The 17,372-nt window shown below is 31.4% G+C and overlaps 3 protein-coding genes across 4 annotated transcripts; 2 read left to right on the top strand and 1 right to left on the bottom strand.

Annotated features, from left to right (window-relative positions):
• Positions 1 to 3: 3 nt before the first annotated feature.
• LOC110721500 (cell number regulator 6-like) lies at positions 4 to 2,403 on the bottom strand. Its single transcript, XM_021900663.1, has 4 exons — positions 2,293 to 2,403; positions 1,164 to 1,278; positions 688 to 956; positions 4 to 415 (listed from the first exon to the last, which is right to left on the bottom strand). Exons 1-4 carry the CDS (start codon positions 2,392 to 2,394, stop codon positions 182 to 184), a joined length of 720 nt encoding a protein of 239 aa, XP_021756355.1. The 5' UTR covers positions 2,395 to 2,403; the 3' UTR covers positions 4 to 181.
• A 1,206-nt stretch (positions 2,404 to 3,609) lies between these two features.
• On the top strand, positions 3,610 to 11,117 carry LOC110721497 (serine carboxypeptidase-like 13). The gene is made up of 15 exons (XM_021900658.1): positions 3,610 to 4,259; positions 4,437 to 4,645; positions 5,286 to 5,428; positions 5,858 to 5,961; positions 6,303 to 6,422; positions 6,501 to 6,603; positions 7,435 to 7,472; positions 7,614 to 7,715; positions 7,850 to 7,942; positions 8,415 to 8,492; positions 8,681 to 8,752; positions 8,941 to 9,074; positions 9,310 to 9,429; positions 9,913 to 9,967; positions 10,278 to 11,117. Exons 2-15 carry the CDS (start codon positions 4,458 to 4,460, stop codon positions 10,362 to 10,364), a joined length of 1,437 nt encoding a protein of 478 aa, XP_021756350.1. The 5' UTR covers positions 3,610 to 4,259; positions 4,437 to 4,457; the 3' UTR covers positions 10,365 to 11,117.
• A 112-nt stretch (positions 11,118 to 11,229) lies between these two features.
• Positions 11,230 to 16,977, top strand: LOC110721498 (serine carboxypeptidase-like 18). Of its 2 annotated transcripts, XM_021900659.1 has the most exons (14): positions 11,230 to 11,491; positions 12,225 to 12,373; positions 13,032 to 13,135; positions 13,248 to 13,370; positions 13,567 to 13,669; positions 13,853 to 13,890; positions 14,051 to 14,155; positions 14,494 to 14,574; positions 14,933 to 15,007; positions 15,093 to 15,164; positions 15,306 to 15,433; positions 16,220 to 16,333; positions 16,418 to 16,472; positions 16,580 to 16,977. In XM_021900659.1, the coding sequence occupies exons 1-14, from the start codon at positions 11,328 to 11,330 to the stop codon at positions 16,661 to 16,663; spliced, it is 1,395 nt and encodes a 464-aa protein (XP_021756351.1). In that variant the 5' UTR covers positions 11,230 to 11,327; the 3' UTR covers positions 16,664 to 16,977. The 2 variants fall into 2 exon arrangements, with proteins under 2 accessions (XP_021756351.1, XP_021756352.1); XM_021900660.1 differs by lacking the exon at positions 14,933 to 15,007 and having other exon boundaries at positions 11,232 to 11,491.
• The last annotated feature ends 395 nt before the right edge of the window (positions 16,978 to 17,372 follow it).

Raw genomic sequence — 17,372 nt, 5'->3', positions numbered from 1 at the left:
CCTACCAAATAATTCGTATGTGATAAGAAATCATGCAACAGTTCAATCATAAATCTCATTACTAAGTAGTTTTAACTGAAGCAAACAAAATTGACTATTCTATGCCAAGAAAGTATTTCTCTCCTTGATTCAAATGTTAAAAATATCATGAAAATCCTGTATCCACTTTTAGCTTAACAGATTATACTGGTTGAATCTCTAGACCAGTGTGGCTGTGATAGTCACTTCCATTTTCAGAAGATGATGAGGAATCGCACTTGTGGTCTGAAGTCATTTCCTGGACTGGCGGAGGGTTCACAACAGTCATAGCTGTCATAGTATTTTCTGATAGTCGTCCCTTCATTTCTCTGTGTTCCTGGCATAGTGCACACCAGTGCATGCAGCAGTGCACAACACACGAATCACAGGGCGAATCCTGTATTTTATGTTATATCAGTAATTTGATCTCCCTATTATCCAAGAACATAATAAATATTAGTCCTACTCTTGGATGTGTCTAACAAAAGTTCCCGAGTCTGACTACATAGTTTGTCAGTAAATTTTCAGAGCTGACAGCCTGACATGAATATTGTGTGCTCTTCTGCTTAACAAAATTTGAGTACTACAGAACTAAAGATCAACTCTTCACACACTTAATTAAAACAAAGGATGATACTATACTGAGTATATTTTTACTGCGCTAATTACCTGAAGATGATACTTCTTTTGCAATTCTTCTCGAAATAAGCCATTGTATATTCCGCATATCCACCAAGCAAACAGCAAGCCCTCACCAACAAGACGTAAGGTGTTTGGATCGATGAAACCATTGAAGATTGATATCAAGGCGGCAATAGTGATGCCTCCTTCAACACAAATAGCATGGCAAATGCATGCGTTTGTCCAAGGGATTTCTTCCTTAAATCTTTCAACATTTCGACCAAACAGAACACAGGGGCAGAATAATCCTGTCATGCCTGCAAGTTACAGTAAAAAATCTTTTACGAACTTTGATTGGAATACAAATGTTTATAAGGCCACCAACGTACATGACAAACGTTGATAAATGCAGATAATTTTAACTCAAATCCATGGTACAAAAGCTAAAGTAGTTCACTTTCAACGAAATGTTATAAAATGAGGGTGTATACATGATCAATGATGATCAGTCAATAGAGACTTACAGCTATCATGATCTTGAGCACATCCACAAATTCCAGTCATCCACGGCTCATCAGCAGGAATCTCGAACCCAGCCGGTAGTTGTTGACCACACTCCGGGCATGTCTTGACATGCAACTGTTAAGTGACGCACCACATGTATGTTTATTTTCATGTTATGATCAATGTAGGAAATTCAAATTCAAACATTTTGAGATGTTGTAGAGGCCAAGGTAAGTAGTTTGCTTTAAAGTTCACCAACTAATAATAATGATTTTTATTATGATTGATCTTCTAAATGATATAAACAATAAGTTATTAGAATAAAGTTAAACCCAAGTAATTTAGTAAAATGAAGTCAGTCTATGAACTATGCATTATTGCCTTACTATGAATTTCTTTACTACCGATTGAAAAAAAAAAAAAAAATGCATTATTGCCATGTAATTTTTTTAGATTTATATCTTGTTTTAAACTATGAATTTCTTTACTACCGATAACCTTGTCATTCAATAACGTCATCCAAGGAATCCCATTAAAAAAAACAAAAATGTCATCCAAGGAAACAATTCACACTCTATTCAACTAACTTTAATTGCTGCATTGTCCCAACCTCTCATAATTAAGGATTTATAATGATTTCGCTAGAAAAAAACATTGCATTTGTCACTTTCCCCATCTTTCTCCACACTACCTTTTTTTTTTTTTTTTTGAAGGATTTCTCCACACTACCTTCTCTAGTGAAATCATGCTTGAAAATACGAAAAATCATCACAACATACTAATTTAAGCAAACAATATAAAAATATGTTATAGTAAACATAATTACTCCATAACATTTATGGTATACAATTTGTCAAATTGATACATCAATAACATCATACATAGTTACATACATGCAATCCTTACCAAAACCTTATCGATCTATCTTATTTTTGAATATGGAGTCATGAACAAGAAATGGTGTATACGAGATTCAATCATTTTGAATCTCTTCTTAAAAAAATAATTGATTCAACAACATCGATCAATAATACTAATTGCGAAAACAGAATTACCCGAAAGATCAAAATGTCTAAATGTTCACATGAAAAAATGTTCACATCAAAATGTCTAAATGTTCACATAAAAAAACTATTGATGAAAATAAACCTGAGGAACATGAACAGGCTGATTGAGCTCTCCAGGGGTAATTTCAACAGCTTCTTGCTCCTTTGTTAACTTCACATACTGTGATGCATTATTCTCCCCCATCTTACTCTATTCTAAATCTGCAATTAAATATCATACATTAATTTTATTATCTCATATATTTTCATAGAATCATACATAAATATAAAGTTTAAAATAAAAGAAATTAAATGAGGATATTGCTACATACTGTAATAAATTATCAATGTCTTGAATCTTGAAATTAACTATGATCAAGAGGTACATTTATTTGATTTAGAGAAATGTTATATGTAACAGATTTTAGAGTTTTGTCAGTAAAATTCGGTTCTTGTAATTCTATAAATGGCAATGTATAGTGTACGTATTATTTTTGCTAGTATTTACCAAATAAAATGTGTGTTTAACTTAAATTAAAAAAATAAAAATAAATAAATAAATAAAAAAAAAAATCGATGTAAAGTAGGAGTAATATATTTGATTAAATTGTAGTACAAAATAATCTTGTTATGGTCCATTAGATCAAATGTCCAAGCAAACCTGGTCAGTCTTTAGTTCTTGATAAATTTTAAATTTCTGGTCTTCTATCCGCTCCAATTCAATTTAGTTTATAACCAATAATGCACACCTTTAATTATCGATATGTTCGAGTATTCCCCACATATGCTGGCCTTGCCCATTGATGGGACTCTTTATGTGCCAATATTAAGTCTTGTTATGGCCCATGACATGTGATCAAATGTGAATTTATCTATCTTTTTATGTGTCTTGTGGCCATTGCCTAAATTATTACAATGTAATCCCTTATGCTTTTACACTCTTGATTAGTTTCCAAATTACTTGTAATCGTTTTGCTTGAAGAAAGTGCACATACGAATTATAACTTTTCTTAGTCCTTTAATTTGTCTCAAATTAGATGCTCAAGACATATTTCTTCAAGGTTACAATAGATTATAAATTTAGTATTTTGACGTTTCCTATGTACTCGTTTTTGTTTATCTTCAAAATTTTATAATTTACAAAAAATTTAATCATGTGAACTCTTGATATATATATCTACTTTATTGTGTGCTTTCACTAACAACAAAACATACTTAAATATATAAAATGATTTACAAAAATAAAATAAAATTTAACTAGTTTATGAGTCTAGCCAATGTTTTGGACTTTTGCATGCGTAAATTTTATATTGCTATGCTTTAATGTTATAGCCAAATCGTTTTTTATTTTATATATTTACAGTTCAATTGAAAAAATAACACGTAGTGTAATAATTCCCCTAATCTAAATTAACTGACACGTTTTGACTTTTGACACTATTTTGACGAGTATTTGTGAGTTATAAGTAAGGAAAACATATTATATGGGATCTTGTTAGAACTCTCAAAATATGTACTTTACATATATTAACTTTTTAACTATTACTTATTAATAGGAGTAATATTTACGTTTAAATTAATGTATTGATAAGCTTTATAAAAATACGTATCATCTAATTTAAAACGGAGTAAGTATTTCGTATTAATGATATTTGAACTTATTATTAGCTGAGTATAAATAATTATTATTCCTCTCAAAAAAAAAAAAAAAAAAAAAAACTGAGTATATTTATTAAAGTTATTGTAGTCATGAGTATTATTTATATGGATTTGCCGTCTCCTATACGTCCACGTCCCCTCAATTTGTAGGATAGATGAATAATCTTATACTTTGATCCGCTCAATATCTTGATTTTTGGTCCCCTCAATTATCAAACTTTTTATTTTTTATTTATTTTTCTGAAAATGATAAAACTGAGATTTTTTCCCGTCAAAAAAATGAACCCCCCTCTTTCTCACTTTCAACATCTGTTTTCTTTCCATAAATAGTAAAATCCATTATTTTGCTGTTTCTAGTAAAATAAGAGGCCTTCTCCACCTCTTTTTTCCCGAAGTAGTAATATATTCCTGGTGAGCTCTTTACTCTAGATTATTATTATTATTATTATTCTTATTCTTATTCTTATTATTACTATTATTATTATTATTATTATTATTATTATTATTATTATTATTATTATTATTATTTGTGTTACCTTTGTTTGTTACATGCCAAGTATGAATTAAACTACACATTAATGTATGTAGAAAGGCGACAAGCGTGCATAAATGAGTAAGCTAGCATCAAGGGTTATAGCTTACTATGTTGAAGTGGTAGTAATATTGATGAGTTTGGTATCATTGGCATTATCCAATTATCCTCATCATGCCACAACAAAAACATCGGAATTATATTCTACAATTGTTGATTTTCTGCCTGGATTTCCCGGAAAACTCCCTTTCACTCTTGAAACTGGGTATGTATATGCTTCTATACATTCATACAAGAATTTCTCAGCCTCTAATAGCTTGAGTTTTCAATGACTCTAATAACGCTTGTTGGTATTAAGCTGTATTTAGATACTACATTCTTCGTTCTATTTTGTTTGTTTCATTAAGATTGTTTTAAATTTGCCTAATGTTTACTCATATGATCTTTAATAAATTTAACTGATCTTTTTCAGAATTTCTACATACTACATTATTATAGTTTTAAATGGAATTTCAGTATCCCTCATCAACCCCTTGTTTGAACTTATTACCTTATCCAAACTTATATTTTCTAGCATATATAGGTAGAAAAATGGTAAACAAATAGAGCTTATGTTCAATAATTAGAAGATTAAAAGGCTTTAGTTTGACCATTTGTATCAATCGATTTACTGTATGTAAGAAAAAAAAACTCATGCAAGAACTTATTAAATTTGTCTCCATCGAAGTAACTTTTTATAATATTATTTTGTACGGAGTACTATGTACATTAGAAATTTAACTCCTTGACAAAATTTATGGAATTTTTTTTTTTTTTTTTTTTTTTTTGTGTGTAAATTAGAAACAGTGAAAAAAAAAGGAACAACGACAAACTAAATATTGCAAAATTAATTTTGATCAATGCAGGTACATTGAAGTTTGGGAAGAAGTGCAGCTATTTTACTACTTCATACAATCTGAGCAAAACCCAGAAATAGATCCAATTTTGATTTGGTTTGCTGGAGGTCCTGGTTGTTCTTCCTTTACTGATCTTGCTTTTGGGCATATTGGTAAATTTATTAGTTTTATCTCATCATTTAGCATTAAATCTAGTAACTTTTACAAACTTTTATATGTGGCTGACCACACTGTGTGCCAAATCATTATGGGGGTTACTTTGTTACTACTATAGGGGTTATTCACTCGGTGAGAGGTTATTAAGTCGGTCAGAGGTTACTGTGTGTGTCAGCTTATGACCAGCCGCACACAAAAGTTGCTGAGTAATTTTAATCACAATAATTCATTAGGAAACTTGGCGTATATATATTAATTGATGTTGAGTGTTAACGAAAATTTATGAAAGAACATAAGTTTCGATACGAGATTCCTTAACAAAATTATCTTTGACAATATGTATGATTAATTGATTACGATTTCTTTGTAATTTTGCACTTAAATTCATTTTCTAATAACCTTTGCTGTACGTGATGACAACAAAGGGCCTTTATCCTTCAACTTTACGGGAATTAATTTCAACTATGCAACATCAAGTTGGGAGGTTGATCTACCAAGACTTCAATTAAATCCTTATTCTTGGACCAAGGTACATTTTTAATCCAACTATCTAATTACCCTAGTTGGCTAGTTTTTTCTTCATCTATTTGGAATTAATAGTTTTATACATAAAATATTAGAAAGTTAAAAAATATTTGTTATTTGCTCATTTGTATATTAATGAGCAACATAAAGAATTTGAATTATATATTGTTTTAGCTTTTTAGTATACCTATTTAAAGATAATAATAAGTTATGTAGTTATATATTGTTAATTTTTAGAGTCAATATTTGATTTATATTGGGAAGCATTGTAGCTTAGTATATGATTAACAAAGAATAAATTATTTCATTTTGCAAATCAAAATAACAATATAATGAACATTTTAGGTTGCAAACGTAATATTTATAGATTCACCTGCTGGCGCTGGATTCTCCTATGCAACTAACAAATCTTATTACCCTAGTGATACAAAGACATCAAAACAAGCACATGGGTTTTTGAAGAAGGTTAGTTTGTTATTTGCGTAGGAAAGAAGCCTAAAATATGAAGTTGGTTAATTTTTTTCTAAAGTGTGATGCATACAGTGGCTTATTGAGCATCCTAAATTTGCAAGAAACCCTCTTTACATTGCTGGTGCTTCATATGGGGGAAAAGTTGTTCCATCTCTTACATGGGAGATTGTAAAAGGTACTTCCAATCCTCCCTTCATTTCATATAAATTTACTCCACAAATAGTATGGATATGATTAAAATTCAATCAATCTATCATAAAGATAGTCAGTGTGTAGTAGACCTGGCAAATGAGTCATTCGGGTCGAGTCTGGGTCGGGTCGATTCGGGTTTCGGGTCAAGTTCGGATCGGGTTAATTTCGGGTCAAGTATGTTCGGGTCATATTCGGGTCAGGTCAAAATCTGGTCGGGTCATGTTCGGGTTGTTTTATTTGTGAATCAAGCTCAAATGAATAATTTTATACGGATTATATATTTTGTTATTGTTATAATAAAAACTATCAATTCAATTTATGAGCTTAGCTACGGTTGAAAATGAACAATTTGAGTTACTTTTGGTACAAGACATTTTAAGTTCAATTATAAGGTAGTTTTAGTTCGGGACATGTCGGGTATTGGGTCTATTTGGGTCAATTTTGGGTATCGGGTATGTTCGGTTCAAACACTTCGGGTCAATTTCGGGTTGAGACAGGTTCGGGTCAACTCCATTTTCGGGTCGGGTATGGGTCGGGTCAATTTCGGGTTTCGGGTCATCGGGTTTGGGTCAGGATTGCCAGCTCTAGTGTGTAGGCCTCATTAAAAAAAAAAATAATAATAATAATAATTGAATGTAGAAATTGAATAAACAAAAAGTATTGGTATTGAAATAATTAACAATCTCCTGGTGAAATTCTATAATCAAAATTTTGTTAAATTTAAGGTTGGTCTTTGCTATGGTAACCTAGTCTGGCTAATTAAGATACTCTGGTGAAATTCTTCCATCTAATTCCAGAGTTTCACGTCCTTTAGGAAATGAAGCTGGAATTGGGCCACAAATGAATCTTCAGGTATGGTATAATTTAATAATGAATCTAATATACATACTCCTTCGTTCATTTTTATTCGACCTACCTTATAGTATGTTTATTGAAATTCTACCACTTTTTTTTAAAAAAATCATTATTTTCTCTTGATAATGTATGCATTAGGGATATATTCTTGTAAATCCAATAACTGCTTGGTACCTTGATGACCAAAAGAAAGTTGAATATGCTCATCGCATCTCTCTTATATCCGATGAACTATACAAGGTTAGAAGTTACTTAATTTTCTATATAATAAGATATTATTTATGTAATCCTTTTAAAATATTTATTGAAATGTAATTAGTTCTTTAATTTTCTATTATTTCACTAATAATTCATCATGTATCTTCAATTGCTAGTCTGCCAAATTAAGCTGCAATGAAGATTATCGGACAAATGAGGCTAATAAGAGTAATGCACAATGCAACAAGATTCTTGAAGATGTATCAAATGTGAGTGGTTCCACTAAGCTATTTTTTTTTCTTTTCCTTAATGCATACTTTTACCAATTCATATTGTATAATTTTTAAAGCATTCTCATTTTCAAAAAGATAAGAGTATATAGTACACGATCTTGTATACGGCTTTTAACTCAATTAACAAGATCATCATATATACACTGTATATGGACTTAACCTATTACGGAGTAGAACTTATTATAAATAGTAGTAAATTGATTTAAACTTAATAGCTTTAATAAATTGTTATTTGAATTTATTTTCATTAACTTGTCTTATTTGAACTTATCAACACTTAATTTAAATTTTTTTTTTTTAGCGGGATCAATAAAATTCAAGTGTTATTTTAACCTACAAAGTGAAGTAATGAGAATTTAAAAGGCACCAAGTTGTTGATTCATATTTGTACAAGATTAATACAGTATAATATAACTAGTTAATACTTGTATGATATTGGGGCATGCAGTGCATTGATCCACTAGAAGACCAACATGTACTGGATCCTAAATGCACCCATTCTTCTTCGCCAAATCATTGGTGTCGGGTACGTAGTATTGCTTCAATATTTCTCTTCATCCTTTTCAAATTGTATTATACAAGTTGATAATACATAGAGCAAAAGTTTATTTACAGTTATTCAAAATAAAGTTGGGAAGATTAATTGATTATGTTGAGAACAAAAAAAAACTACCAATTAAATGGGTTAATGATTGAATTGCCTTTTTTTTGTAGGGAAATGATCGTATGATTGCTAGCCAGTGGGCAAATAACATTAATGTCCAAGAAGCTCTTCATGTTCGAGAGGTAACACTCGATTTAAGATTTCATAAACTTGTTCTAATTTTATTTTCATTGCATGTCATTTCAACTTTTGGTATATATATATATATAAGTTTAGCAATTAATAGGTACTTTATTCGTTTCATGCATATTAGTTGCACTATTTTAACTGAAATAGTTGGTCTAATAACCTTGAGATTGTGTATGTTTAGGGAACTATTAGCCAGTGGATTCGTTGTCGCGGTCACGCAAAATCTGATGTGTTTATGTACAATAAAGATATCGACAGTAGCATCATTTATCATCAGAATCTTACCACCCAACCTCTCAGGGCACTAATCTTCAGGTAATCCATATATGTTGTAGAAGCCTTTTTTTTTTTTTTTTTTTTTTTTGACAGGGTTGTAGAAGCTTTACATTAACAATGTTTCACAATATTTTTTTAAAATTTTTACAATATACTTCCTATAAGAGCACACAAGATGCATTAAATTAGTTAGTGGTTTAATTTAATCAATTTATCTTTTTTGTAACATTGACAATAATGTTTAATTTATAATTACTTTGACTTTGTGTAACAGTGGTGACCAAGATATGAGTGTTCCATATGTGACTACACTAAAATGGATCAAGGAGCTTAATATCGCCCCAAATGATGATTATTGGAAGCCTTGGTATCTTAATAATGGCCAAGTTTCAGGGTAATGTATTGAGAGTTATTACTTTGTTTATGTTCAAATTAATAACCTATAACTAAAAATTTAGAATAGTGAATGAACTTCCTACAAAATTATACTCCTCTAATATTTTAATTTGAAGTTGTCTTTAATTTCTCTCAAAATCAAAATATAAAATAATACAAACCTCAATTAGCTAGGGAGTGATTTCCATTTTAATTGCTAAAATAAATCAAATAAAATTCCACAATTACACTACTTTTTATCAGAATTCCCTATATATTGTCCAGATTATCCTCTTTAAAGTATGATATTTTTTTTGTTTAGAACTAAACCAAGTTTTTATAAGGTAAAACCGCTAATTCTACACGCCGAAGTTCATCACTATATCTAATTTGGTTTGATGTATATCTATCACTGGTGGTATTTATTATTGGCGGTGTTAAATAATTATAAATACTTCTACATGAAGGTCATCACTATTTACTAATCTATAGCTTTATGCAGATATGTAACTGAATATTCCAATGGCTACTTCAATTTGACATTTACTACAATCAAGGTATAAAACGCCACTCCATATAATTTATTCCTTTATTTTTATTTTTTTTATACTCCGTGTACATAGTGTTTTTTTTTTTTTTTTTTTTTTTTTTTTTTTTTAATATATATGGCCAAATTAGGATTATGTATTACTCATTTGGCTCCAATGCAAATAAAGCTTCAATTCCTCTCAAAAAAATAAAAAATAAAATAAAATAAAATAAAGCTTCAATTGATATTTTTTTTTTTGCAATTGAGAAATCATATTAAGACATTATTAAATTTGTAGCATTGCATAATCATAAATTAATCAATTGCTATTTTTGTAGGGAGCAGGGCATGTTGCCTCCGAGTATAAGCCGCGGGAATGTTTTACAATGTTTCAAAGATGGATCACATTTAGTCCTCTATCATAATTTCATAAATATGATCATATTGATCAACATCGCCTTACTAAAGGTAATTCCTCTTTACTTACTCGAATAAGTAAGGAAAGAAGTAACTATGAAAGAACTCACAAGACTGAAGTACCAAAGGTGCGCTCCGCCCATTGACTAAGAAATTGGTTTGCGCTTGAATTGAAGTGATGAGGTCGCAAAGAGGAAAGTAGGGCTACTATTGACTTATTTGTAAAAAATTTGTACTTGGACTTTATGAAATATATGGGCTTACATTAGACAAACTTTTAGCAAAATGTTGAACAATTTTTTATTATATTTTAAAGGAATTAATTGAATAACTTAAACATGCACAATTTCACTGACCGAGTAATTTTTATAACACTAACCGAAAAAACCCTGAAATACTAGTGAAGTAATCCCTATAATACTGATCGATTAATCCCCGTAACACTAATGAGAAACCCCTATGATAGCTGGCCACACGATATGGCTAGCCGCATATAAGAATTTGTGTTCAAGTCAAATCTAACTATATCAATATGGCTTTGAAAGTTATAATAGTGAGTTGTAATAATCAACATTTTTGTAAAGGTTGATCATTAAAGTAAAACCATAAAGATTACAAAGGAACAGAGTACTACGAGTACAAGTCTACAAGACTATTTGTAATTGTCAAAGTTAACAGACTTAAAGTGAATGAAGCTAGAAAGGGCCGGTAAATCTTTTGCTCCTTGATGTAAAAAAAAAAAAAAAAAAAAAAAAAAAAAATTATATTTTGCCAAACACGCCTTAAGTACTCCATATAAAACATCTTACTACACGTGTTGGTTTTCTATTTATGCTTGTCAACTGTCAACTCTAGGGAAAAAGACAGAAAAGAGTTGATAAGAGACTATCAATGATTGTCTCATTTCATAGAGTCATAGATTATGATTAGTGAGCCTAAACACAAACAAATTACCATTAATTCTACCAATTATGAAACAGAGCAATATCAGTAAACAGAGTTACTCTGTTTTTCTTCTGATTTTATTGATCAAATTATCACCATTAAATTCGATTAATTTACCAAATTCACATTCAAAACTCGTCAAATACCTACCTGGCTTTCCTGGAATTCTACCTTTCAAGCTTCATACTGGGTATGCTCACAATTTTACATCTTTTATTTATTTATTTATTTTATTTTGTAATCTTTTTATTATTTATGCTAATTATTCTGTATAATCTAAAGCTGCTTTTTGAATATTCAACTTTCGTAAGATTGTCACTTTATAGTGAATTTTCGAATAGGGGACTTAATTTTGTGTTGGTAGCTATGTTTGATACTGATTGTAATAGATGATTTGGCTTTATACATATTTCTTCAACCCAATTACTATCTATGGGGTCAAAATAATAATAATCTAGACTGTATTTTATGATGTATATAAGATTTCAAAAATAACACGTGCAATCTTGTTAGATTGGTTTCAATAAAAATTTACAAATTTTTAACTTTTCATAATTTTCATTTTTCACTTACAATTTTAGATACTAATGCTAACATTAGAGACCATTAATAAGTCAAGTTTGTCCGAAATTTATACTTGGCATAAACACATTTATGCAATAAATGTCCCAAATTTTGATCTTTCGGGTTTGGGTTATGTTCGTTTTTAGGGCTGTTTTGACTCAATTTTGGGTTTGAAGTGCATTTTTTTTTTTTTTAGCAACATTACACAATATTTGCTAGGTCTACTTAACTCTGAATATAATGGGTGAGATAGCTTTGGATTTGAGCACATATTACTATAGGATAATATTATCTTATGTATAAATGTTAATATTCTTAAGCTTGGGTTTCATCATGGACCATGAATGTTGTAATTGTAGATATATTGGAGTGGGGAAGGGGGAGGAGGTGCAGCTATTTTACTACCTTATTGAGTCCAATCGAGACCCGGAAACCGATCCACTTATGCTATGGCTCACTGGAGGACCTGGTTGCACTTCCCTGTCTGCAATTTTTTTTGAACATATTGGTAATTTGATGTTTTCTCTATCTTGTATAAACTAATTCTTATTTCTATCAGTAGAAGCTAAATTCTCTAGTAACCAAACTAGAATGTGAAGTAATTTTGTTGGAGTATTTTGTGAAAGAGTAACAATGTACTTGGGAGTTAGGAATGACAAACAAAATAGAAGTTAGAGACATTTACTCTTCCATTTGGAGATTGTTTGCTGAACTGATCCAATACGATTATACAAAGTATTTCTTCGTACGATCATTGTCTATTCATGTGATGCGTTATGATTGACACCAAATATAGGATTAGAACCCCTCATGTACTTTCTTGTCTCGCTTTCAATTGGGATGAGCTATGATTGCCATTTGTATATGAGAGTTGGTGAACATGACTTACTCTCTCATAGCATTAAGATGACTAGAGTGCATCAACTGACTTGGACTAAAAAAGAAACTTAGGATAAGCATGGTCTACATATAACATATTGTGTTGACATTGGCATATGCATATATTCTTTGGTGAGTCAGATCCGTTCTAACCACATTCTGCCAATTTCCTTAGACCCGTTGTTGTTATCTGCAAACCTTACTTCAGAGTTGTCACTTGTCAGTATGGCCAAATCCCTGTTAAAACATTCTTCTCTCTGCTGATATATGGTACTTCAACCACACAGGTCCATTATCTTTTAACTATACAGGCGTATATTTCAACCGTACTACATCAACTTGGGAAACCGATCTACCGGCTCTTCAATTAAATCCCTACTCATGGAACAAGGTGTGTGTGTAGAATCTGTTGTTTTGTTATCATCATGTGATACTAGACCATATGACTAAAGAAATTGGGTGATCAAGTGTTTTTAACCGTTCTGTTCTTTCCTTAATAACAGGTTGCCAACATACTATTTCTTGAGTCACCTGTGGGCACTGGATTTTCTTACTCAACAACTGCTGAATCTTACTATACTGATGATATAAATTCATCAAATCAGATCTATGAGTTTCTACAAAAGGTCAGTGAACCCCTTTCTGTAGTATCTAATATCACTGAAGTATGATCAGCACAAGTACTGTCTAGAATCCTTGATAACATGTAAATTGTGCTGATGGTTGATGGCTTTTAGGCTTTTGGTTCATAAAATTCTTGTACTGTTGTCCAGTCTTGTTAAACTTGTTCATTTTTCCAATTCTTATATGTAATGTACGCAGTTCTTTATCGAGCATCCTCAATATACAAAAAATCCTCTCTACGTTGGTGGTAGCTCGTATTGTGGACTTATTATCCCATTTATCATGCACAAGATTGTAATAGGTACTGAACTTTTGGTAATCCAACTTCTTATATTGAAAGAAATTAATTGAAAAACTTTAGCCTCAAAAAAATATGGGTTGTATATGTGTATACAGAGGCCTTACAACATATTTGTTAAACTTGTAAGTAATCCATTTCAATTTCTTACCCTTTACTCATTGTTAAAGTATGTGTGTCATCTAGGCAATGAAGATAAAACTGGTTCACCGATCAATATTAAGGTATGATACGCTCACTATCAGAGACTATTACTGTAGACATAAAAGTTGATACACTTCTTTATAATATTTCAGGAGAAACAGGACATAATATAGTTTGTTTCATACATAGAGAAAATGTTAACAAATTGATGCAGTTATATTTACCGCTTTATTGATCCAGGGATATGTTCTCGGAAGTCCTGTGAGTGATCCAGATGAGAGTGATTTAATTGGGAGAATCAATTTTGTTCATCGTGTATCCCTATTATCAGATGATCTTTACGAGGTACATATTTGAAACTCAGCATCTTTCATGGTTGAAAACTTATAGCTATATTTCGATGAGTGTGGTCAACACTGGGTGTTTTCGAGTGAACTTAACTGAACAAAGAGTAACAAGGCTTTTCATCTTGCTGAAGGTAAGCAGAGGTTTTGTGAAAGCAAATTTGACATTAATCTTGATTCATGTATCTTGTTAATAAAAAATAAAGGAAAGAAAGAAAGAGAAAAGAGGCAGAAGTGATGGTACAGTAATAGATACGAGTATAATTCAAAATTTGACAATGCTTTATGTTGATTTTGTTGAAAAGAATTATTCATCGTTTGTTATACTTCATTTTACAGTCAACCAAAGTAAGTTGTGGTGCTCCGAACTGGAATGTTAGCAATGCAGAGTGCAAAGATAATGCTCAGACCGTATCTGATGTAAGTGATTGAGTAATTGCTCTACCTTCATCCTTGGTATACATATATGTGGCTGGTGTTGGGTTATTCTTGGGGTTTCTTTTTCTTTTCTGCAATGTCTCTTTTAGTTCAGTAGCTCGAGCTCTTGTTTGTGAAATGTTAATTAGGGATGCCTATTATCGTGTTATTTTGCATCGATCTTGTGAGCTCTCAATATGCATGTCAGAGTGCAGAGAAACAATTTTGTTAGAAAAAAGTGCTGAATCAAGTTATTTAGCTGCTTAATGTTAGAACCAAAGTATATGTGTCTATGTGATCTGTCTTTTCAAAAGAGAAGTATTCAATCATAGTATTGGACCAACAATTACCTCTTTTGCAGTTTGTTGCTCCATTAAATGATGATAATTTTTTGGAGTCAAAATGCAATGATTTGTTCCCAAGTAATTGGTGTCGGGTATGTAATTCCATTGCTCTATATCCTTGTTCAAGCTGTAGTACTGTATCAATAACCATTTCTTGTCTTCTTTCCTGCGGTATAGAAAAACTATAATTTGATCATCAGCAATTGGGCAAATAACGTTCAAGTTCGAGAAGCACTTCATGTTCGGGAGGTAAGCTGATCAACATTACTATTCTAATCATGAAAGGCCACTTCGAGGTTTATTTTACTGCTGATTAAGTTCAGAAGCTGGTTAATATTATGCTCGTCGTGATTAAATATAATTTCATCACTAACCTGGAATTGATTTTAGGGAACAGTGGGTCATTGGACTCGATGTAACATGACACTGAAGACTCAATCATACGCTATCACAATGAGAAGCAGCTTTGTTCATAATCAATATCTTGCAAACAAGCCTATTAGGGCACTTATATACAGGTAATACCGTAATAAACATTATAGTTTTTCTTTGACAAAACTATAGCCAATGTGAATATCCTTAAACTACCTGATAATGTAACTTAAAGAAAGAACGGAATATATACATAGTCATATTAAATACAGTGACTATAACCATAGTATAGCTATAATACATCCAAGCTGAAATATCCTCTTGCCTCTATCTTAGCCTGCTTGCTGTAGACAGTGGCAAACATTTGTTCCGAAAAACTTTGTTTTGTGACCTCCAAAAGCCGTAGACAGTGGCTGCAACCTGCAATTTAGCTTTAGTCAGCCTACTTCCATAGTCTCCTTATATCCTCGCCTGTACAAGAAACCTGCAGTCTGTTAACGCAGTCAAAGAAAAGGTGAGAAATGGTCTCGTGGAAATTGCCTCAAATGAGACAAGTATCATCGTCATAGTCATAGACCATATACAACATGCTCTTCGTTTTCAGCTTACCGCATGGCCAACCAGCATATGCAACCATTCTCTATTACATTAATGTTAATTCCAAATAATTTTGCGCTAAGATACCTTTTGCACCTAGGGCTTGAACTAAATTACTCCCCTACTGTCAGGATAATTTGATATCACTGATATGCTACGGAAAGAGAGGATCCCCTTGTCTCAAACCACATTAATAGGGAAAAAAACCATGGAGGGAGCTTTTAGATATGTAGCATAACAGAGTAGTAACCAGCTCATTTTTCAGGAAATGAATAGGGGAGAAATGTAAAATGTGCTTGAAACATGTAATCAAAGTTCTATTTGCTCTTCAACAGTGGTGATCAAGAGCTGAGTGCTACATATGTGGGCACACAGAGATGGATCAAGAAGCTCGACGTACCAATTGATAATGATTGGAGGCCATGGATTGTAAATGGCCAAGTTGCTGGGTAATTTGCTTGTACTTCTATTCTTTAGTAAAAATAACATTTTTCCACTGAAATTTATTGACTTTGTAGTATTGTGTTATGCAGATATGTTACAGATTATTCAAATGGTCACTACAATTTGACATTTACCACAGTCAAGGTATACTAGACACATTATATATTCAGTTATGCTTCTCCCATTCAATTCTTTTTTTTTTTTTGGTCAAGAAAATATTATAGTAATTAAATATCGATTTGTGATGGTAGGGAGCAGGACATTGCCCTTCAGAGTATAAACCTCGAGAAAGTTTGTTCATGTTTCAAAGATGGGTTGGACAAAACTATCTCTAGTGTGGCGATAGTTAAATTTGAAATTTTTTTGCCCGGAGGGCAGTTGTGAAAATTTCAGAAAAAGTGCACTAGGTAATCATCAAAGTTATTATCCACCCAGCGCGAGTTTAAATGCTTCTTTCATATTCCGCGGTTTTGCCTATTGTAAAATAGTATCTATGCATATCAAGGAAAATCTGTGTGAGTTGACTTGTTATTGATTGATTTTAGGATGAAACCTCCTTCGAGAATATAAGTAATCTTGCTCTCCCTTTTATCAGAGTAGAAAAGCTATTTCACTATTAATAAAATTTATCAGCGTCGTTTACATGTTATATGATTAAGCATTTGAACCTCCTTATATCATTGTCTTAATTAAGGAAAAGGAGAGGAAAAGAGTGAATATAAAACAAGGTTAAGTGTGAGTGTGTGACCTAAATTTAAGATAATCCCTCTGTTTTAAAAATAAATGTCCTAATTTGTCTGGGCACATATGTCATTGTAAAAGTTTGGCCAATAATTTTTATAATTATCAATAAATATAAATAATAAAAAAAAAATTGATAGAGTACTCGGAAACAATACATTGAGACAATTTTAACAAATACGCATATGACTATAAAATTTCTCATGTATAAATCCTCATATTGTTAGAGTAGATCATGTAAATAGTGCAAAAAAGTCAAAATGAGGCATTAATTTTGAAATGGAGAGAATAAACACTCATTAA

The sequence above is a fragment of the Chenopodium quinoa genome, unplaced genomic scaffold (genome assembly GCF_001683475.1).
Source record: "Chenopodium quinoa cultivar QQ74 unplaced genomic scaffold, ASM168347v1, whole genome shotgun sequence".
NCBI lineage: Eukaryota > Viridiplantae > Streptophyta > Magnoliopsida > Caryophyllales > Amaranthaceae > Chenopodium > Chenopodium quinoa.
This window is presented reverse-complemented; position numbering and strand designations above follow the sequence as displayed.